Source organism: Desmodus rotundus, chromosome 8, assembly GCF_022682495.2.
Source record: "Desmodus rotundus isolate HL8 chromosome 8, HLdesRot8A.1, whole genome shotgun sequence".
Lineage (NCBI taxonomy): Eukaryota > Metazoa > Chordata > Mammalia > Chiroptera > Phyllostomidae > Desmodus > Desmodus rotundus.
In genome coordinates, this window is record NC_071394.1 from 31125734 (window position 1) to 31145280 (window position 19547).

Below are 19547 nucleotides of genomic sequence, written 5' to 3' on the forward strand. Positions count from 1 at the left end.
AGGACTCCTACAAAATACTTGGCCAGCCCTCCTCAAATCTGTCACTGATGTCAAAAACAAGGGAAGCCTGAGAAACCGTCACAGCCAAGAGGAGCCTTAGGGAGACAGGACTTCCAAGTGTGATGTTTGGGTCCTGTGGCAGCAAGAATACATTAGAGTAAAACTAAGGAAATGGGAATAAAGTATGGACTTTTGTTAATAATGCATCAACACTGGTCCACATGGTACTAACTGTAGCACACTGATGTAAGATGTCAGTAACAGGGGAGACTGTGAAGTGTCGGGGGTGGGTGGAAAAGTATATGGAAGCTCTGTTCTACCTGCTCAATTCCTCTGTAAATCTAAAACTTTTCTAAAAAAATAGTTGATTAATTTAAAAACCCTACTACTAATTAGGAATAATTCTACCATCCATCACTCCAACCATAGAGAATGAAAAGTTCCATTACAGCATATCCTATGCGTCATTCAATTCAGTATTTACCAAGGTCCTACTACGTATGCCTCTGACCTGCTAGGTCCTGGCTATTAAAAGATGGACAAAATGAGGTCCAAGGCCTAGTTAGAAATAAAATACATTTTAATAGGTAATTACTGTCCAGTGAGGTGATCATAACTACAGGGGAAGCAGTCTGGGGAGACTTCACAGAAGAGGTAAAAATGCACAGAAGCAAGAACTAAATGGGCTGGGCCTAATTTATAAAAAACCTGTGCCCCTAAGAATGTTCCAGGGGTTTTTCTCCTCCTTTTCTTCTGAAAATGAAAGCACCAGTTATATACCACAGTGTTTTAACTTTGCGTGTATAATGGGGAAAATATACTTTGGAAAATGCCAAAATTTCTATAATTATTACAAGTATACAGGAATTGTGTACATTTCAAAGTGAATTTTAAAGCTGAGCTGAGTAGTAAAAGAGGGAGCTAAAAATGAACATACAAAAAATATAAAACAAACATAACATATGAATGATGATGCCTAAAACATACTGAAAAGGCTGACTACATGAACAAAACTCTGGAAAACAGCAACTTCATAACTCAGCTTTCTGTGTTTCCTTCATTTCTATGGCTGTAAACTAGTCACAGGGGTGGGCAGGAGAGCCAAGTGCTCGCACTGAGCATCTGCTCTGTGACAGGTAGGTATGCAAGGGTCTCTACATACACCATCAAATGCAATCTTGAAAACAACCCTTGAAATGAGTGTGTTGTATCTTTTTTAGAGGAAACCCATGCTCAGAAAAATTGGTACCTTGCAGCAGAGCAGGATTATAACCGCAATCCAGCTGACAGGCAAGCCCATGTTCTGTGTGGTCTCACTTGACCACTGAGCAGGTACTTGTAACAGGGCAGAAGCCACCCTGTTGGGTGAGTTTCTAATTTCTCCTTTACTAAGATTGCACTACACTTCAGAGTCAAGGGCATTGACCAAAGGACATTTCTAATTCCAGTGTCCTGTTTTCAAGTAATTTACCAGTTAGCCCAGTGCTGGGCATACAGTACTCCAAGATTAATCCTACAAATGTGAGTCGACATCCCTGGTGTTCAGTGTATCAGATTCACTCATTCGGGTTACTAGTTCTGCTTATGTTCAGCGTGAAGACCTCCCTTTTCTCTTTTAAGACTTATTTTTAGAGAGAGGGGGAAGGGAGGATGAAAGAGAGAGAGAGGTGAACATGATGTGCGTGAGAAACCGGTCGCTCTTCTCTCCTACTCGCCCCGCCCTCCCACCGCCAACCCCGACCACACCGCAACCCGGGCAGGCGCCCTGCCGGGGAATCAAACCCGTGCCCTTCGCGCCAGGGCCCTTTTATTTTTCTTAACATCATGCTGCCGGATCTCTAAGTTTTACACCGCAACAGCGTTCTCGGTGACTGTAAAAGGGATGCAACTCCTTCCCGAACGACAGAGCCATCGCAAGAAGTACTAATGGTTTGAAGTTTCTTGGGTCTGACAAGATTCTGGGTATCTTCTGATTCTGTCACCTTGGGCAATACTATTTCCTCAAGTGTAAATTTGGGGGGGAGAACGGTACTTTGCCGGGCTCACTAGACTGTTGTAAGACGCGAAAGAGAAACTGGGCGAAAGGAGAGCTGTCCCTGGCCTAACGGCCCAAGAGCACTCGTTATTTCTAGGCCCCGGGCCGCACAAACCGTGCAGCACAAAAGGAGCGGGGAGCAGAGCCCGGGTGGGTCCGGCCGCAGCCTCCGGGTGCATCTCGGGAGGGGCTCCCGCCTGGGCCGCGAACCCCGGCGGCTCAGTCTCCCCGGCCCTCTCCCGCAGCTCACTCGCCGCCAGGGCGCAGAGACGAACGCGGCTGGCCCTTGTCTGCCCGGAGCTGCCTGGGTTCCGGGGAGCCTTCGCACAGCTCCTGCTCCCCGGGAGTCTTTGTTCCCGTTGGCAGCTCCTGCCCCACAGGTCCCGCCGCAAACCCTGTTTGCGAAGTATAGTCGACACGTCCTCCTTAGGGTCCCCTCCAGTCGTGGGGAGTGCTGGGGCTGGGGCATTAATAGAGGCTGCCGGGGGACCCTAAATTTAGATAGGAGGGTCGAAGAGAGCGAAAGGCGTCGGACCCGCCTCTTCCCATTATGGCTCGGAGGCGGGCTGCCTCCCGCGCTGGCCGCTCGCGCGGGCTCCGCAGGGCGCGCAGACGGCGGTAGGGCGGGGCGCGGCGGGTAGAAGGGAGCCAGCACGTGGTGAGAACGCTCACCGCCCCGGGCCCGGCCCTGGGAGAGGAGCCGCGCTCGTGGGGAAGGGAGAATACCACCCCCGGCCCCGCTCCGGAGGGGTGTTTTACCCTTGGGAGTCCCGGAATTGGAGGGTGGGAAAAGAGGAAAGGAGGGCGTGACAAGGCGCAAACTTTTCCTGCGCGGGGCCTTTGGCGTGGGAAGGCGCCGAACAGAGTCCGGGCGGCAGGGTGCAGAGTGACCCAACCGCGGGGAGGATGAGCAAGTCTGCTGAGCAGGGAGCGGGAAAACAGGGTTGAGCCATACCTGGGTCGGCGGGCTGGAGCAAGGTGCAAGATAGGCTTCTCTGAGCATGGCTGCCCAGGGTGGCCACTGGCGGCCCCCGGCGAGCCCTGGGGCCAGCTGTGTGGCGCGCCGGGACCCGGGCGGCGCGCGGCGACCCCTGGCTGGCAGCGCGCCGGGTTGTGTTTACATTCTGCAGCCGCTCCACGTTGTGCCGGCGTCCTGGCCTCCCATTGGCTCGCACTCTGGCCCGAGACGCGCTCCGCCCCCAGGGGCGGGCCCCTTGGTCCGTGTGTCTCTGAGAAATGAACCGGGTTCCTTTTGGCCTTGGCCGAAAGGCCTGCGTGCGCCACAGGATGGCCAAATCCTAGCCACTGTGTTTGTTGAGCTGCTACAACTGGGTCGTTCGCCGGAGCTGAGCCATGGCCTGGGAGTTGAGGGCTGGAGGGAGCGGGAACAGATTGGCGGGAGGTGCGGAAGCCTAGCAGCGGCAGCCGAACCACGGAAGAGGAGCTTCGGAAAGACTCCCTCCCGCCGGCGGGCCGCGCAGGCAGGTGAAGTAGGCGCAGGTGGCCGCAGACTTAGGGCCTGGGCGCCACTGCGGCCCCCTGGGAAGAGACGGCGCTGGCCGAGGCCGAGCGCGCGCGCAGGCCTGAGGGGTAGCCGCGAGGGCGCGCAGGGGAGGAAGCGCGCCGGCCGAAGTGTCAGTCTGAAGCGCATGCGTGCGGGGCGGGCCTCGCCCGGCCTATAAATTGGGTTGGCGCCGGCGCCAGCTGAGAGCCGAGCGGCAGCGGGTTTGGCGGTGAGGAGTAGCTGTGCTCAGGGTGGGATGCGGGAGGGAAAACAGCAGCCCCCGACCCTTGCTGGTCCGTTCCGCGGGCGGGAGCCTGAGGGAGGGAACGTGGGAGGGCAGAGATCTAGACGGCTGGTGAGGACGGGTCCCCGCCGGTCGTCCCTGTCAGGACCTTTGGCAGGGGGTCGGGGCAGTGCAGGGGGATAGGGGGCTGCCCCCGAGTGCCCGGCCACGGAAAAGCCTCTCATCCCACGGGCTTCTCTCCCCCACCCCCACTTGGGGAGCTATCCTGCGGGAGAGGATGGGTGTCTGGGACCCCCTCCACGGGGAGTAAAGTTCCCCGACTAGAAGTTTCCTCGTTTTTAGCCCTTTCTTTCACCGCCACCCTCATCTGGAGCGGGGGTCCTGGTTCCCCGTCTAAGCGACGAGCAGAGCCCGGTGGGGCTGGGAAGGAGGGAAAGGAGACCGAAGGACGTGACCCAAGTCTCAGTTCCCTCCGCCCCCTGCTTCCCCGCCGCCGCCGCTCTCCAAATTGGCGCGGAACCGGCTTCTCCACGGCATTTTGCCTCCACAACCCCCTCGCTCCGCGGCTCCTCCGGGATGCAGCGGTGGAGAGTGGGGGCGCTAAGCCCCACTCGAGGGTCCGATGTAGAGGGTGGAGGATGCAGAGAAGGCCCATTTAGGGGAGATCTCCTTCTATGCGCATTCGGGGTACTGGGGTGTGCTTTGTAAATATTTGGAAACTCGCGTCCTGGCTGCACAGTAAGTTGAGGAAACGTAAGCATGTGTCCAAAATTAATACCATTAGATAACTAATATCCTGCCGGTCGGCCTGGTAGAATGGCTCGGGCCATCTCCTGAGAGGCTTAGCGTCTTAATTGGCCCTGGGAGATCATGGATGGCAGTGTACTTGACTCCGGTTTCCTCTCTCCCTTCCAGAGGTTTCATTCACTTGAAGAGAATGTCAAGACGCAGGTAATATTATTTGTCTCTGAGATATATTTTAATGTTAGCTGCTGCCTTTGAAACGCATGACTTACTAAACTTTCTTTTTAAAAATCCACCACAGTAGCCGTTTGCAAGCTAAGCAGCAGCCCCAGCCCAGCCAGACTGATTCCCCCCGAGAGGCCCAGATAATTCAGGCCAAGAAGAGAAAAACAGCCCAGGTGAGTTAAGGGGAGAGAGGGATTAGAGAGAGGAAACCGCTTGCTGGGACCTTAGTTTAACAGTAGTCTTTTCTGTTTCTCAGGATGTCAAAAAAAGAAAAGAGGAGGAGGTCGCCAAGAAACAACAGTATGAGATTAGGGTAATGCAGACTGGCCTCGCCGGGTTTGGGGGAAACAGGCAGGACGAGGAAGACTAGGACTGGCTTTGCACTCACTAGAAAGGTTCTCCTGGACACTTTTACTTGGGATGCCCCTAGAGGTCAGCAGGGAGAGGGCGCCTGTCGAAGGGTGGTTTGTGTGCCTTCATCCTGCTTGCAGCTGCAGAGTCGTTCGCCGAGCAGCAGCTGGTTCCTCTTTGCAGATTTCCTCCGGCGTGGAGCCGCCCAGCGCACCGGGCCTGCCAAGTCTGCCCGCTGCACTGCTCTTTGTTCCCCGCTCCCTGTGGCGGAGGGCCCTAGGAGCTGCTCCTTGGGGCAGCAATAGAATGCGAGGTCGCTGACAGACTGGCCCGCAGCCCTGGCTACCTATTTCTCTTAGGGGTTGTAAATAAAACGCTTTAGACAGCGGCTCTCTTTGAAACCAGCACCGATTGGGGAAAGGGTCCTTTAGGTAGTAGTTAAGTAATTGATTCCACTTGATTCCATTTTTAAGGTGTTGCCTGCAAGTAATCTAAAGTATCGGAGCAGGATTAACTGGAGGAGGGGGCTTTTACAAAACAAGGTGCCCTTGTCACTACTGATACAGAGGGAGCACTTCAATTTTATAATTCTAAAAGTTATTAGTATCTGACTACAAATGTATTGATTCCTTTCCTCTCCCAATATCTGATGTCTTATATTTTGTCTAAAACATCCTGTTCCTTCTTTTAAAGATTTTTAAAAACTATTCATTTCTAGAGATAGGGGGAGGGACAGAGGAAGAGAGGGAGAGAAACTTCCATGTGAGAGAGAAATATCAATCAGTTGCCTCTCCCACACCCCCTACGTGGGACCTGGCCTGCAACCCAGGCATGTGCCCTGACAATCTAACCTGCGACCTTTCAGTTCACAGTCTGGCTCTCAACTCACTGAACCACGCCAGCCAGGGCTGTTACAAAAGAGGGAAGAGGAAAAACACTGATATGTTGTTCCATTTATTAATGCACTCTTGTATGTGCCCATTTATTTATACATTCATTGGTTGACTCTTGTATGTACCCTGAACAGAGATAGAACTGGCAATCTTGGCATATCAGGCAAACTCTAACCAACTAAGCTACCTGGCCAGGGTCCCTCTTTATGAAGATTAATATGAGCTATATATGGCTGATTTATAAAATAGAAATGTCAACTTGTTAAACTACATTGTTAGCTAATGGTGTTTGGGGAAGATTATAGACTGTTTAGAAATATTAGCCTCCATTTATGAAAGATCCCAGACAAAAGCTGGTTTCCTATTGCACAAATATTCTTTTTTTTTTTAATGACAGAATTGTTGGCCACCTGTATTATCTGGGGGAATCAGTCCTTGCATTATCATTGAAACACCCCACAAAGAAATAGGAACAAGTGACTTCTCCAGATTTACAAATTACAGATTTAAAAATCTTTTTATTGATCCTTCACCTTTGCCTGATTTAAGGTAAGAAAAATTTCAGTAATTGAATGTCAGATTAAAATTGTACTAATGTCATATATGGCACTACTTTATTTTTTGTCTTCATTAGAAAAACTTGTAAAAATGCTTTCTTTAGTAATATTTAAGCATACATAATCTGAGTAGTGCTATTTGCAAATGATAGGGGAATTTAAAACATTGATTCTATAGTTATTTTCATTTGCTTGCTGAGTACTGTAAGCCTTATAAGAACTGAATCACCTCTCTAAAGGAGTTTAATTTATCTACATTCTTAAGATAGAAACATTTTAATATTTACCATTTGATATATCAACACCATTTATTTCTTACCAAGCTTATTAAGGTCTATACATCTTTTTTCTAGTTAATGACTAGGACTAGGAAGTACAGCTTGTGCAAAATATCTAGTGTAATAATTTATATTTGGCTTTAATAAGCAAACTAATGGACTCAGACATTTAAACTTACCAATTCTTCCCTTCCCCCATACTCTGTCCTACCTTACCCCCACTGTAGGTGATTCAGTGTTGACCTGTTTGGAGGTGATTTGAGACTTGTCTCTACTGGGATCATATGCTTTAAATACTTAACTTACCTTTTTATATTGCTCTTGAGAAAACATGGTTATCTTAAACAGGAACCTAATAAATTATAAACAAATGGGGACTAGAAAACACTCTTGAAATCTATCAATTTAGGTTATCATAATCCAAGTTTTTGTTGTATAATTTCAGGCTTCTACTTTTTCATACTAAGTAAATGGTCTCTAAAAGTTAAGGTAGCAATTTTTTCCTTAGTTTAAGAGTTTCTCCTTCCAAGTTCTAATTGCAAGTTGGATTTCAGTGTCTTAAAGTTGAGTTTTTTCTGTGTAAAACAAGTAGCTTAATTATTTCTTTCAACCTCTTTCCTATAGCTGGGGATGTTCAAAGGATGTTTGGCTAAACATGTTAAAGAAAGAGAGCCGGTATGTTCATGACAAACATTTTCAAGTTCTGCATTCTGACCTGGAGCCACAGATGAGGTCCATACTTCTAGACTGGCTTTTAGAGGTATGTTCCAGCAATATGAATTTCTTGTCTCTGTATGATGGAAGAAAATATTTAGACATAAATGTGTTTTCCATGGCAGCAGCCATCTTTTGGGGGGGAGGGTGATACTTGCTGTTGTTGATGGTACCAAAATGGAAAATGACTGTCTCTAAGAGTAAAGTCATGAGGACACAGCCACTACGTCCCAAACAACCCAAATCCAATTCAGAATTCCAGGTATCTGGTATTGCTGTGTACCAGGCATTGTTCTAGGCGCTGAGGATATTCAAGATGAGCAGAATATATGGTTGACAAGGTTTTGAATTCTGCCACACAAAGTGGAAGAACCAGGACTAGGCTTCAGGAACTTCAGAAGTCCTTTTCTGTATCACCAAAATCAAATTATGATTTAGAACCCTGATATCTTTGTCCTAAACAATATGGCTTTGAATATCCAGAAGACCTAAGCCCTCTAGGCTCCATGTAGCCTACCTTTATTATATACCTCTATTGCTTTCAGAAATACACCGTACCAATGTCCTAAAAGGATAATAGTGACCCTGAAGTCTCTAAAGATGTGTGCCAGAACTTCGTTCTTTAAGCCCATTCCCTCTCTCTGGATAATAAAGTATTATTGAGGAAATGATTACTTATGTTGAAGACAAAATGATTTTTGCTCTGTAGTTTCCCTATTTCTAACATAGACACAGACTCTGATGTATTCTAAGGAAGAACAACTATAGGCTTTTTGGTGGAGTAAGGCATGGCAAGAGTAGGTCTGTCAGAAGCTCTTCAGAAAAGTTTTTAAGACTACAAAATGTCCATTTGAGTCAGGTCATCTTAATTCCTTATTCTGAGTCGAAAGGACTGTATTTCAATCATGTGGGTATAAGAAGGTGGTTGGGTTTTGATTTTCTCTAAGTGTCTAGTGTCTAGGAAGCAATTTAAGCATAATTATGTTGATTCTATTTTTCTTTTTATGTTACATTAATTTTTATCTATCAAATTTATTCCTATTTTCTCTTAAATATATTATACAAGGGAGGACCCCCCTCCCCGCCAAGAACGGCAGATCCCTTGTAGTACAGGCCTCCCCCGCTAGGTGAGTGTTCCAGGAACTCATCTGTATCAGTGTACCAACTGGCATTGTTGTGAGAGGCTGCATGTGGCGTCAGTGAATTTTCTGAAGACTCAACATGTTTGCCCATTTCATAATGGGTTGATTTATGAGCACACCACTAGCAGTGGGGTTTTTTGTTTGTTTAAGACAGAGAGGAAGGGAGAGAAAAAGAGGGAAAGGAACATCAATGTGTTGCCTCTCTCACACCCCCTACTGGGGACCTGGCCCACAACCCAGACATGTGCCCTGACTGGGAATAGAACCGGTGATCCTTTGATTTGCAGGCCAGCATTCAACCACTGAACTAGACCAGCCAGGGCACAGTTCTTGACCAAAATAGTGTGACCCCCTTGCCCCACCCTCCCTATTCACTCGACCTCCCCCTGAGCAACTTTTTTGTTTCCCTGGATGAAAACAGTCTTCAAAGGGAAATGTTTTGCTGATATGAAAGAGGTGAAACAAAAAATGACAGAAGCACTGAAAGGCATCAAAATTGATGAGTTAAAAAATTGTTTTAAGCAGTGGAAAAAAGTCTCGGTAGGTGTATTCTATAAAATGAAGAGTACCATACTTTGCCATGTATAATGTGCTTCTGTGTATAATGTGCACCCACATTTCTGGCCCAAAGTTTCAGGAAAAAAAATCTTTCACTTTAAAGTATATAGATATGCAATTAGTACTACTCACATATAATGCGCATCCTTATTTTTCCCTCAGAAATTGGGCAAAGAAGTGCACATTTATACACAGCAAAAAATATGGTACTTTGAGGGTGACTGAAGTTTAAACATGTAAAAGTATATACACAATTTTTTATAAATAAATCCTAGGGGTTTTTTGGGGGTCCCACCTCATATAAGCACAAGTGTAGAGAATATAACAAAACAAATCCAACTGTTAAACTCTACTTTGTCCTAGTACACAGGGTGCGGCAAAAGTACATTTGCAGTACAACGATGAATAATACAAGGATAAACTTTTAACGTACTCACAACTGGAAACCTACATTTGCCCAACCCTGTATTCTTTGAGCATTTGAAAAATGGTTCAATATTTGAAATTGATGTATTACCTTAATAGTTTAAGCTATTTATTACCTAGTTTATTGCCTAAATAGTTTAAATCATAAGGTCTCAATAGATGGAAGATTTTTTGAAATTCACTATCCATCCCTGATTTTCAAATATGCAATTAACTGTGAATAGATTTCCTTACCAGAATCTCTATCCCTGTTTCCTTATCTTCAAAATGGGGATAATAGCCCCTATTTCATGCAGTTTTGGGAATCAAAAGCTTTCCCTATAGCAAGTATGGAAATGACAGATAGTATTTATTATTAATAGTAACTAACAATAATGAAACATTAGGGGAACTCCCATTGTAGTCCAAAACAAGATATAGATAAAAGATTTTGCCTATCACCAATGTTATTCATTTAGTTTTCTTCTACAAGTTTGGCCAGTGCAGTAAAACATGAGATATAAATGACATAAAAACACTGAAAGGAACACTATTGTAGTTTTTTTAGTTAAATGTCTACCTGTAATGATGAAGAGAATCAGTTGGAACTATTAGAGTAAGAATATAAACTAAACATGAAAACTTACCCATTTGTCAGCAATAAACAATTATAAAATTAATAGAAAAAAGTTCTCAGTCATAGTAAAAGTGTAAGTGTATCTAGGAATAAATACAATAATTAAGTCCATGTGAAAAAAAATATATAAAATGAGGATGGTAATAAATTTGTTTATCCTATTTGTGCATGTCATTTTTACCCCCAATCTTAGCTTTGGTAAATTGGGCTTACGAAAGTATTTTAAAGTCTGAGAATGCTAAAATATAACTTTCTAATTTAGAGAAATACATGCAATAATATTTAAATCTTTGGATTCTTGTCTAGGTATGTGAAGTATACACACTTCATAGAGAAACATTTTATCTTGCACAAGACTTTTTTGATAGGTTTATGTTGACACAAAAGGATATAAATAAAAATATGCTTCAACTCATTGGAATTACCTCATTATTCATTGCTTCCAAACTTGAGGTAAGTTCTCAAAGTTTATCCAGAGACATACTTACCTATCTGGTTTTTAAAATCAACACATTAATTCCAGAAAACACTACTTTGGTATTAACTCCTTTAGAAAGATGAGTGGTTTTTTCAACACATTGTTATTTATTATGATCTGGATACAAAGATGAATATCATAGTTCCATTTTAGTATCTAAGCCTATTATAAGTCTCTGGTTTAGAGTCTGGGATAAATACCGAGGTGCAATGTTCCATGGCTCATTCTGCCGAATTAAATAGACTGATACTGTCCCATATACCTAATTACGGCACTTGGATTCAATAGAATGGTCTCTAAAAACTGACTAACCAATCAAATGAAATGCTTTTTGGGTTAGAGTAATGGTCTATATGCAGCCTAATATTTTTGCATCTGATAGTGATGCCAGGATAGAAGGCAACCCCTTTACTGCCTGAGATTTTCCTTCACACAATCTCCATATGCTTTTCTTAATGCATTATGAATATCATTAGTACCTCCAACTTCTGAAGCCTGTATTTGGAGAATAGGAGGACTGAATCTTGCCTTAATTTCTTTAAGTGTATTCTTTTTCTCCCAAATTTGCCTTCTGAGCTTTCAGGGCTATCCCCCAAATCTGCCAAATTTAGTGAATAAGTTTATCTTCAGTCTGTTTTTACCTGAAATCATACTTTGTTACAGATAAGTCTTTCTAGACTGAAATCTTTTTTAAAATAATTTTTAAATTTTTATTGTTTTTTTTTAATCCTCACCTGAGGATGTTTATTGATTTGAGAGAGAGAGGGAGAAAGAGAAACATCAATTGGTTGCCTCCCGTGAACGCCCTGACTGGGAATCAAACCCTCAACCTAGGGATGTGCCCTGACCTGGGATCAAACCTGCAACCTTTTGGTGAACAGAATGACGGTCCCATCAGCTGAGCCACCCGGCCAGGACACTAGACTAAAATCTTGATCTTTAGCCTGTTCTCACCTGTGGCAGGCGCCACCCCCGTTCCTTTAATCATTCTCGTTGTTGTTTGGACTGTTAAAGCAGACCTATCATCAGTGAGACTGCACAAGGTGTATTTTGATAACCCATACTTTTTACAGGGTAAAGGAAATGTTTTCAGTTTCTACAACTTAATGTTTTGTTTGTTCTGACCAGCAGCATACTAGGCAATCTTAAAACAAGTTTGGCTTTTTGTGTTTCAACTGAAATGACTGGTTAAAATACTGTTGTTTATTAACTACAATTCAAGATCAATTCTATGAAAAACAAGTCTCAAAAAAAAAAAAATAAGTCTCAATTAATATAGTTGGCTAATTTAGACCTACAAATGAAAAATATCTTTAAATGTAAGGTTGCTTTGACTATTGTAGAATTATTTTACTGAGATTAATAATCACACTGTGAAGCTGTCCTTAAAAATGAAGACTGTAGGTGGTTTGTATATAACTCTTGTGTTTTAATCTCAATCTCAGCTGTGTTTAATATTAATGTTAAAATCCATTTTAAAGGAAATCTATGCTCCTAAGCTCCAAGAGTTTGCTTATGTCACTGATGGTGCTTGCAGTGAAGAGGATATCTTAAGGATGGAACTCATTATATTAAAGGTAATAATTATATCTTTATTATTTCTAGTTGCAATTCAGTAACAGTAATTATCACTGAATCTCAAAGACTACAATGCAAGTAATCAAGACTGATGTTTTAGTATTAGGACCTAGTCCTAAGAGGCTACTGCAAAATACTGACAATGGTACGGGTGAGAAAAGAATTTACTTAACCTGTAAACTATTTTTCTTCATCTTTCAAGTTTCTATATTGAGAATATACTACTTTCTTAATTTAAAAGTGATTAAGGACAACACTTTCAAAACATATAAGTAGTTGGTAGTTAGCATATCATGTACATATAAGTGAATTCTCATAACTTAGTTATTTCCCCCTCCTTCCAACAGACAAAGAGAATGAGAATTATTTCACTGCCTTTTTCCTATATGCAGAGAAAGGTCTGTTAATAGAAAAGTAGAGGAGAGAAGCATAAAAATGTGTACTCAAGCCTTCAGTTAGAGATTAAAGAGTGAGTGCAAGCTACTAGAAAGCATATTAATAAATATGAACATCATGGGTTTATTAACAGGACATATAAGAAAACCCAATGAATTTGACTTTAATTTATAAATTAGAAACTGTACACAATGTAAGTTATAAGAGGATGTAAAGAGAAGATGGAATTATCCGGGCAGTTCTACAGGTATTAAGACCCTCTGTTCTCTCAATTATTTTGGACTTCATGGAGGGAAAGATATCAATTAGGATTTGTTTTGGTTTTTTTTTACTTTTACGTTTGACCAGAAGTCATTGGAGATCACCAAAAGGAAGAAAAAGTCTAGAATCAATTACTGTAAGATCTGAAAGGAATTAGTGTGGAGTCACTGAACACAACTAAAGGGGCAGTTGTAATAGAGTAGAGAACAAATGTGGAAGACCGTGGGCTGCAAGAAATGACAATTAGGAATGAATAATAGGCTGAACAAACTTTGTAAATGACTAAGACAACCAGAGAATAACAAAGGGGTCTATGTCACTAATATACTATAAAACACAAACAATTTAAGATTGTGAAATTATCTATAAATACGTACAATAAAAATAAAAGGGGTCAGAATAATAAAACTCCTAGGCAGATATAAGCCAAAAGCAGAATGTTTCTGAAATGACTAGTAAAGAAAGTAGCTACATAATGTGGTGTCTATGAACCTACATTTACTAACAAGCATTTCAATTTCATTAACAGGCTTTAAAATGGGAACTTTGTCCTGTAACAGTCATCTCCTGGCTAAATCTCTTCCTCCAAGTTGATGCTCTTAAAGATGCGCCGAAAGTTCTTCTACCTCAGTATTCTCAGGAAAAGTTCATTCAGATAGCTCAGGTATTAATTGACATTGTTATTGAATGTATGCCAATGTTATTATTAATTACAGGTTTTCTTCAGTGTATTTATAATCTTAAATAGGCCAATCAACAAGATAATAGCATGCTGAATTAAATTTATTCCTTTAACTGACTAGAACAAAACTTCTGGTGCATAAAATTCTGTCCCCAATATTTATGTTGCTTAATAATTCTAGAAAACAAGTTTTTAAACTATGAGTCCAAAATAGACAGTTAAATACCTCTTTTGATGTAAATGGGCAAAGGTATTTTTTAAGTCAGTTGTCTTTAGGGTTTATAATGGTATGGAATTATTCTATATGATTCTTACTCTTATATTTGAATATACAGGATACCTATTTTATATATTAGAATTAAAATCTTATTTAGTTACAATTTTTTTTCATTTTTATTGTTATTCAATTACAGTTGTATGCCTTTTCTCCCCATCCCTCCACCCCACCCCAGCCGAACCCATGCCCCTCCCCCATCTCCACCCTCCCTCTTGATTTTGTCCATGTGTCCTTTATAGTAGTTCCTGTAATCCCCTCTCCCCACTGTCCGATTAGTTACAACAATTTTTAAAAATTTAGGTTCAAACTGAACTTCCCTAGGCCAGCATATAACAGATATTCTAACACAATAACTAATTAAAGGAGGGTACCATTCTCTCCTGTCTACTTCTCACAGTATCTTAAGGCTGCTGTAACTGCCATACATAAGTGAAGGAAATCTACATTCTTATTCTATGTAGGATGTGAAAATCTAGCCGAAACACTGTGAACACTAAAACTGGATAGCCAGTAAATATGTTGAAATTGGTTCCTTTTGTAAAACTTTTTAATGAAGGCTTAATATTTTTTGTCAGAATTCCCAACACCCCAGGTTCTCATAAGCAGCCATAGATACCCTTTTGATAGAGGGCAAATTTTTGATAAGCTGATAAACAATGTAGAAACCATTTCTAGAGGTATACAATTCATTTCCAACTCTTCTACTCATTTTTCTACTGTGCCAATGGGGACAGCAAACAAAATTTAAGTTTTATTCCACTGGATAGGTATCACCTCAGGCCTCTGAAAAACTAACCCTTTTATAGCTCTTATTGCCTGGATTATACTGCCTCTTAATTAATATGTTTAGAAAATGTTCCCTTCTTGTGTATCTGCTTCACTGTAGTCTAACAGATGGTTCTTAAAATGTAACTTTCCTGATTTAAAATCTTCTAGTAGTTTCTCTAATCAGAACTCCAAAAAGTTCTGACTTCTTAAAGACCCTTTATGATCTAATCTAGGCTGTGCCTCTGCAGCTATCCCCCACCCTTTTTAAAATAAGGAATGAAGGGAAGGTACTCCTTGCTTATTTCATTTTCACTATAGGTGTTCTGAACTACTTGAGTTCCAATGGAAAGTAATACTTTCTCATTGATCTTTGTAAATGCTCTTTCATGCTCTATACATGAAACACTCTACCTCCCAATCTTCCTTGCTACCTTGTCTTTAAGCAGCAGAAGTCTTCCCTGTCTTCCCCACTCTGGATGAGGTACCCTTCCTACTTGTACACATCACGATGTGTAACAATCCTATGTATTCACTTTTGACCTACAATCCCAAAACTCGGCTTGACTTCAGTTCAGGGTAGTGGCTTACTTATCTTTGGATCCCTTTAGTTTTAGCAGTTCGTGGCATGTGGTCCATATCATAAACACTCTAAAATGTTAGCTGATACTTAGTAGCAATATGTAGTACTTATCCTTCTCCTAAATACTTGTACGTTTGCTTTTTCCTTTGTTAGCTTTTAGATCTGTGTATTCTCGCCATTGATTCATTAGAGTTCCACTACAGAATACTGGCTGCTGCTGCCTTATGCCATTTTACCTCTATTGATGTCGTTAAGAAAGCCTCAGGTAAGACATCATTTACCTTCTTACCTGTTCACAACCTTAAAGAGACTATTAGGAACTTAGCATGCTGCTAAATAGCAATTTAAAATTTCAATGGACAATATTTAGCGATGGAGTGACTACCTTCCTTTCTGTTAGTTCTTTCTAATCTTCAATGTATATCCACAAACAAAAAAGATCAAATGGAATTTAAACCCATTTGAGGTTAACATGATTGTAGCTCTGCTGTAAGAGTTCTTTGGGTTTTGACAATTTTAATTTCATGTATAGAAAGTACTGGTTAAGAAGCTCTAAGTCTTTTTCTCCCTCACAGTAGCCACATTATAAATATGGTTTGAGTGTCACCTGTTTTGACTTGCTAAAACTTGTTTTTTTAAAAAAAATGAATTTTAAAATAGTTATCTTTAAATTTGGAAGCAGGAACAAATTCGTTAGGCATACGTTAAGATACTTTCTGATGTGACCTTCACATTTTGCTAACCCTTTTCTGTCTAGGTTTGGAATGGGACAGCATTTCTGAATGTGTAGACTGGATGGTGCCTTTTGTCAATGTAGTTAAAAGTACTAGTCCAGTGAAGCTGAAGATGTTTAAGAAGATTTCTATGGAAGACAGACACAATATCCAGACACATACAAGTTATCTGGCTATGCTGGTATGTTTCTTGTGGGGTTTTTTGGTCTTACCATCTAGCAAGTCACTGAAACTAACAATAAGGATGCTATGGGATGATACTGCAGGCAGTTATATAAGATGATAAGGGGAAAGTTCTAATGGGCACAATGATTTCAAGATGTAGAAAAGTTAATAAAGGCAAGTAACTTTGAGGTGAAAGCAAGATTGGTGAAGTTTCTTAACATCAATGCCAGCAGTCCAGGTTAAGTTTTAAAAAACAGTTACAGCAGTTCAAATTGCTGAACCTCTAGAATATGACTAGTCACGTTGCAAAGACATAAAAGAGACCATTGCATTAGGCCTAAGTAGCCTCAAATTAGTATTAAAAAACTACTAAGTTTTTACTACTAATTAGTATTAGTAGTAAAAAAAAAGTCTGGTTTGACTTTATTTTACTAAGTCAGTACTTTACCTTAGCTGTTAATCTCTGCCTGATTTCTCCACATGTGTAGGATGAAGTAAATTACATAAACACCATCAGGAAGGTGGGACAGTTGTCACCCATGTGCAATGGAGGTATTATGACACCACCGAAGAGCACTGAAAAACCACCGGGAAAACAGAAAGCAGCTAACTAATCAGACAAGTACTAACTGAGTATTGGGTAGAATTTCCTAAAAATGAACTAGTAAGTTTTACAGGAAAATAGTGCTGACTGTCCTAGCCAATTCAGAAATTTCACTGCCCTTCTTCGCTTTAAGAAACTACTTAAAGTTGGCACTGAGGGAGAAATGTATTCCATTCCTATGTTAGCTGTGTAAAGCAACAGCAGGACTTGTTTACAAAGATGAATTCATGCCCAAGGTGACTAGACAGAAGCCAGCCACGACTTATGCTATAAAAATATTTTGATCCAGTGTTACTATGTTTATCTTGATAAACCAGGAATTTTATCATTAAAGTTTTGGAAAAGGTAAGTGCTACCTTAAAGGGTACATTAAGCAATAGAGTACTTTGAATCTAGTTTTTAGATTCCCAAAATTGATATACTCTTGCTTAGTGCAATTTGGTTCTTGAAAATAAAACTTAAATGTGTTTACAAAAGTTTAGTTTTGTAATAAGGTGACTAATTTATCCATAGCTGCTATTGCAAGCTATTATAAAACTTGAATTTTTACAAATGGTAAACTTTAATCTTAATCTGTTTTTTAACTAGAGTATTTGCCTTACTATAACGTATTTAACCTGTAAGGCTTAGAAGAATATGGTGTTTAAACTGTGCTCTAAACAGTGGGAATACCAAAGAAATTATAGATGCTGTGGCTCCTACTTGGGTCTTTGACATACAGGTTGCTTTATAGTAACTTTTTTGTACATCACAATTTGAGTGAAAAAAACCTTAAGTACTCTTTGAAACTATTTATATGAGAAAGTCACTTTATTACTCTAAGGTATCCCTAATGATTTTTTTAAAAATTTAGTGTGACTAAGGCTTTATTTATGTTTGCAAAACTGTTAAGGTCCTTTTGGAAGTTCCACGTGAGTTAAGGACAGTGTCAAAGTGATAAAGCTTAACACCTGACCTAAACTTCTCTTAAGGAGGAAAAGTATTAAATGTATACTAACGCCCAGCAACATATTTATTTAAAAAAACAAAAGCAAAATAAACTTCACACACATATATATATATATATGTATGTATATATATAGATAGAATGTATATTCTATCTAGATAGAATACCTAATTCTACATAAATATTTGTTTTTTTAAAAATGAAATTTCAGCCTCAGAAGTGAATTAGAAAACAAATTATACTAGATTGTTAGTTTATTCTATTAGACATGTGAATCTCTTCTTTGAAGAATTATAAATTTAAGCTATTATAGAATGAAATCTGTAGTTTTTGTTTTTAAACTGTTTCAGTATTTTGTGTGAAAAGAACACCACTAAATATGTACATATGTATTATATACTTCATCTTTTAATACTGTTTATATTTAGCCTATTGTTTAAAAAATAAAAGTTAAGAAATTTTAACTAACTGCTTAAAAGTAAAGCTTTGCCATTGCTTGGAGAAACTTTTTTTTCCTTCTCTGTGCCGCCAGCTGTAACACTTCTTCTGGGTTGCTCGCGTTCAATTCTGTCTGGCCGATGGCTTTAATCTTCCAAAACAGAAAAGGGATGTTATTAGACGTCTGGTAAAAAAAATAAATAAATAAAGTCTTGCTAATATACACAATATAAAACTACATACATGCTAACTAATTGTAAATAGTAAGAGATGTGGAAGAAATTAACATAAAAACTTTTTTTCTTTTTAAAGAAAGTCACCTTTAGGGGAAAGGGTGATTTCTGAAGAGGGTAGGATAAGTCTGAGGTGCTTATGGACATCAGTGGGGGGTGTTCATCAAGCCTTGAGATATTCTTGTTTTTTTGTTTTGTTTTTTAAGATTTTTTATTAAAGAGAAGGGAGGGGAGGGAGGAAGACAGAGACATCAATCAGTTGCCTCTTGCATGCGCCAGCCAGGGATCGGCTGCAACCCAGATACGTGCCCCGACAGGGAATCCAAGCTGTAACCTTTGGCTTCACCAGACAACACCCAACTGAGCCACACCAGTCAAGGCTGACTACAACCACTCTTAAGGAAAAGGTTAATTGCTGAACCATAGTTTATGGAATTAATTTAATGTTAATGTTACTGAAGATAAGTTTACTTGTCTAAGATACTAGTAAATAAACTACATATAATTGGATGATGACACTTTTACATTTAAATTAAGCCTTCTATAAAATAGTATGGAAAAAAATTAAAATTGTTTCAGAGCTTCATTTTTTAAACATTTCTAAAAAATTTAAAAATGCCTCTCATACTCACCCCACCTGGGGACCAACCCCACAACCTAGGCATGCACACTGACTGGGAATCAAAACTGGCAACCTTTTGCTTTTTGGGATGACACCCAACCGAGCCACAACGATCAAGGCAGGGCTTTGCTTTTTAAAAGTAGCAAAAATAGCTACTTGCTCAGTGCTGTATCCTTTAGTGACTCATTTCTTCCATGATTAGAAATACCTCAGCCTACTAAAAATCCATAGTATTCTTCCGTGTAGTGTTTTGTGACATTTTTTTTAGGCCATTAGGATTACCTTTATATTATAAGGTAATCTGTCTCTAGATTTTTTTTTAAAAAATAGAACTTTAACAAAAACTTTTGACATGTAGCTTGAAGGGAGACAAGACTATTCAAAAATGATCTTCAATTACGTTAGGGGGTAGGAAGAATTGCTAGGTCATATCATTCAATATGAAGGAATACATGTGGGGAAACCTGGTAGTGGAGTATAACTAGAGTTATTGCAACA

General features: G+C 40.6%; 2 protein-coding genes across 12 annotated transcripts in view; one reads left to right on the plus strand and one right to left on the minus strand.

The window, feature by feature from the left end:
* The first annotated feature begins 1807 nt into the window (after nt 1-1807).
* Nucleotides 1808-16830, plus strand: CCNE2 (cyclin E2). 6 transcript variants are annotated; one of them, XM_045181468.3, is made up of 12 exons: nt 1810-1920; nt 4699-4734; nt 4829-4925; nt 5009-5065; nt 6394-6545; nt 7456-7591; nt 10594-10740; nt 12247-12342; nt 13530-13664; nt 15461-15572; nt 16065-16222; nt 16695-16830. In XM_045181468.3, the coding sequence occupies exons 1-12, from the start codon at nt 1883-1885 to the stop codon at nt 16818-16820; spliced, it is 1290 nt and encodes a 429-aa protein (XP_045037403.2). In that variant the 5' UTR covers nt 1810-1882; the 3' UTR covers nt 16821-16830. The 6 variants fall into 6 exon arrangements, with proteins under 6 accessions (XP_024428049.3, XP_045037403.2, XP_045037404.2 ...); XM_045181469.3 differs by having other exon boundaries at nt 1908-1929; XM_053930197.2 differs by lacking the exon at nt 1810-1920 and adding an exon at nt 3271-3520.
* A 1314-nt stretch (nt 16831-18144) lies between these two features.
* INTS8 (integrator complex subunit 8) overlaps nt 18145-19547 on the minus strand; it is a 46921-nt gene continuing 45518 nt past the window's right edge. For 5 of the 6 annotated variants that reach the window (XM_024572057.4, XM_024572055.3, XM_045181464.3 and 2 more), the window contains one exon: nt 18145-18345. In XM_024572057.4, the coding sequence (XP_024427825.1) occupies nt 18229-18345 (117 nt within the window). In that variant the 3' untranslated portion in view covers nt 18145-18228. The remainder of the gene's footprint in view (nt 18346-19547) is intronic. The other variant, XR_006652841.3, reaches the window with a different exon arrangement.

Coding starts and splice junctions, on each gene's coding strand:
- CCNE2 (XM_045181468.3), top strand. CDS start 1,883: ATGCAACTCCTTCCCGAACGACAGAGCCATCGCAAGAA. Junction 7,592..10,593: donor TTCTAGACTGGCTTTTAGAG/GTATGTTCCAGC, acceptor ATTCTTGTCTAG/GTATGTGAAGTATACACACT. Junction 12,343..13,529: donor TGGAACTCATTATATTAAAG/GTAATAATTATA, acceptor TTTCATTAACAG/GCTTTAAAATGGGAACTTTG.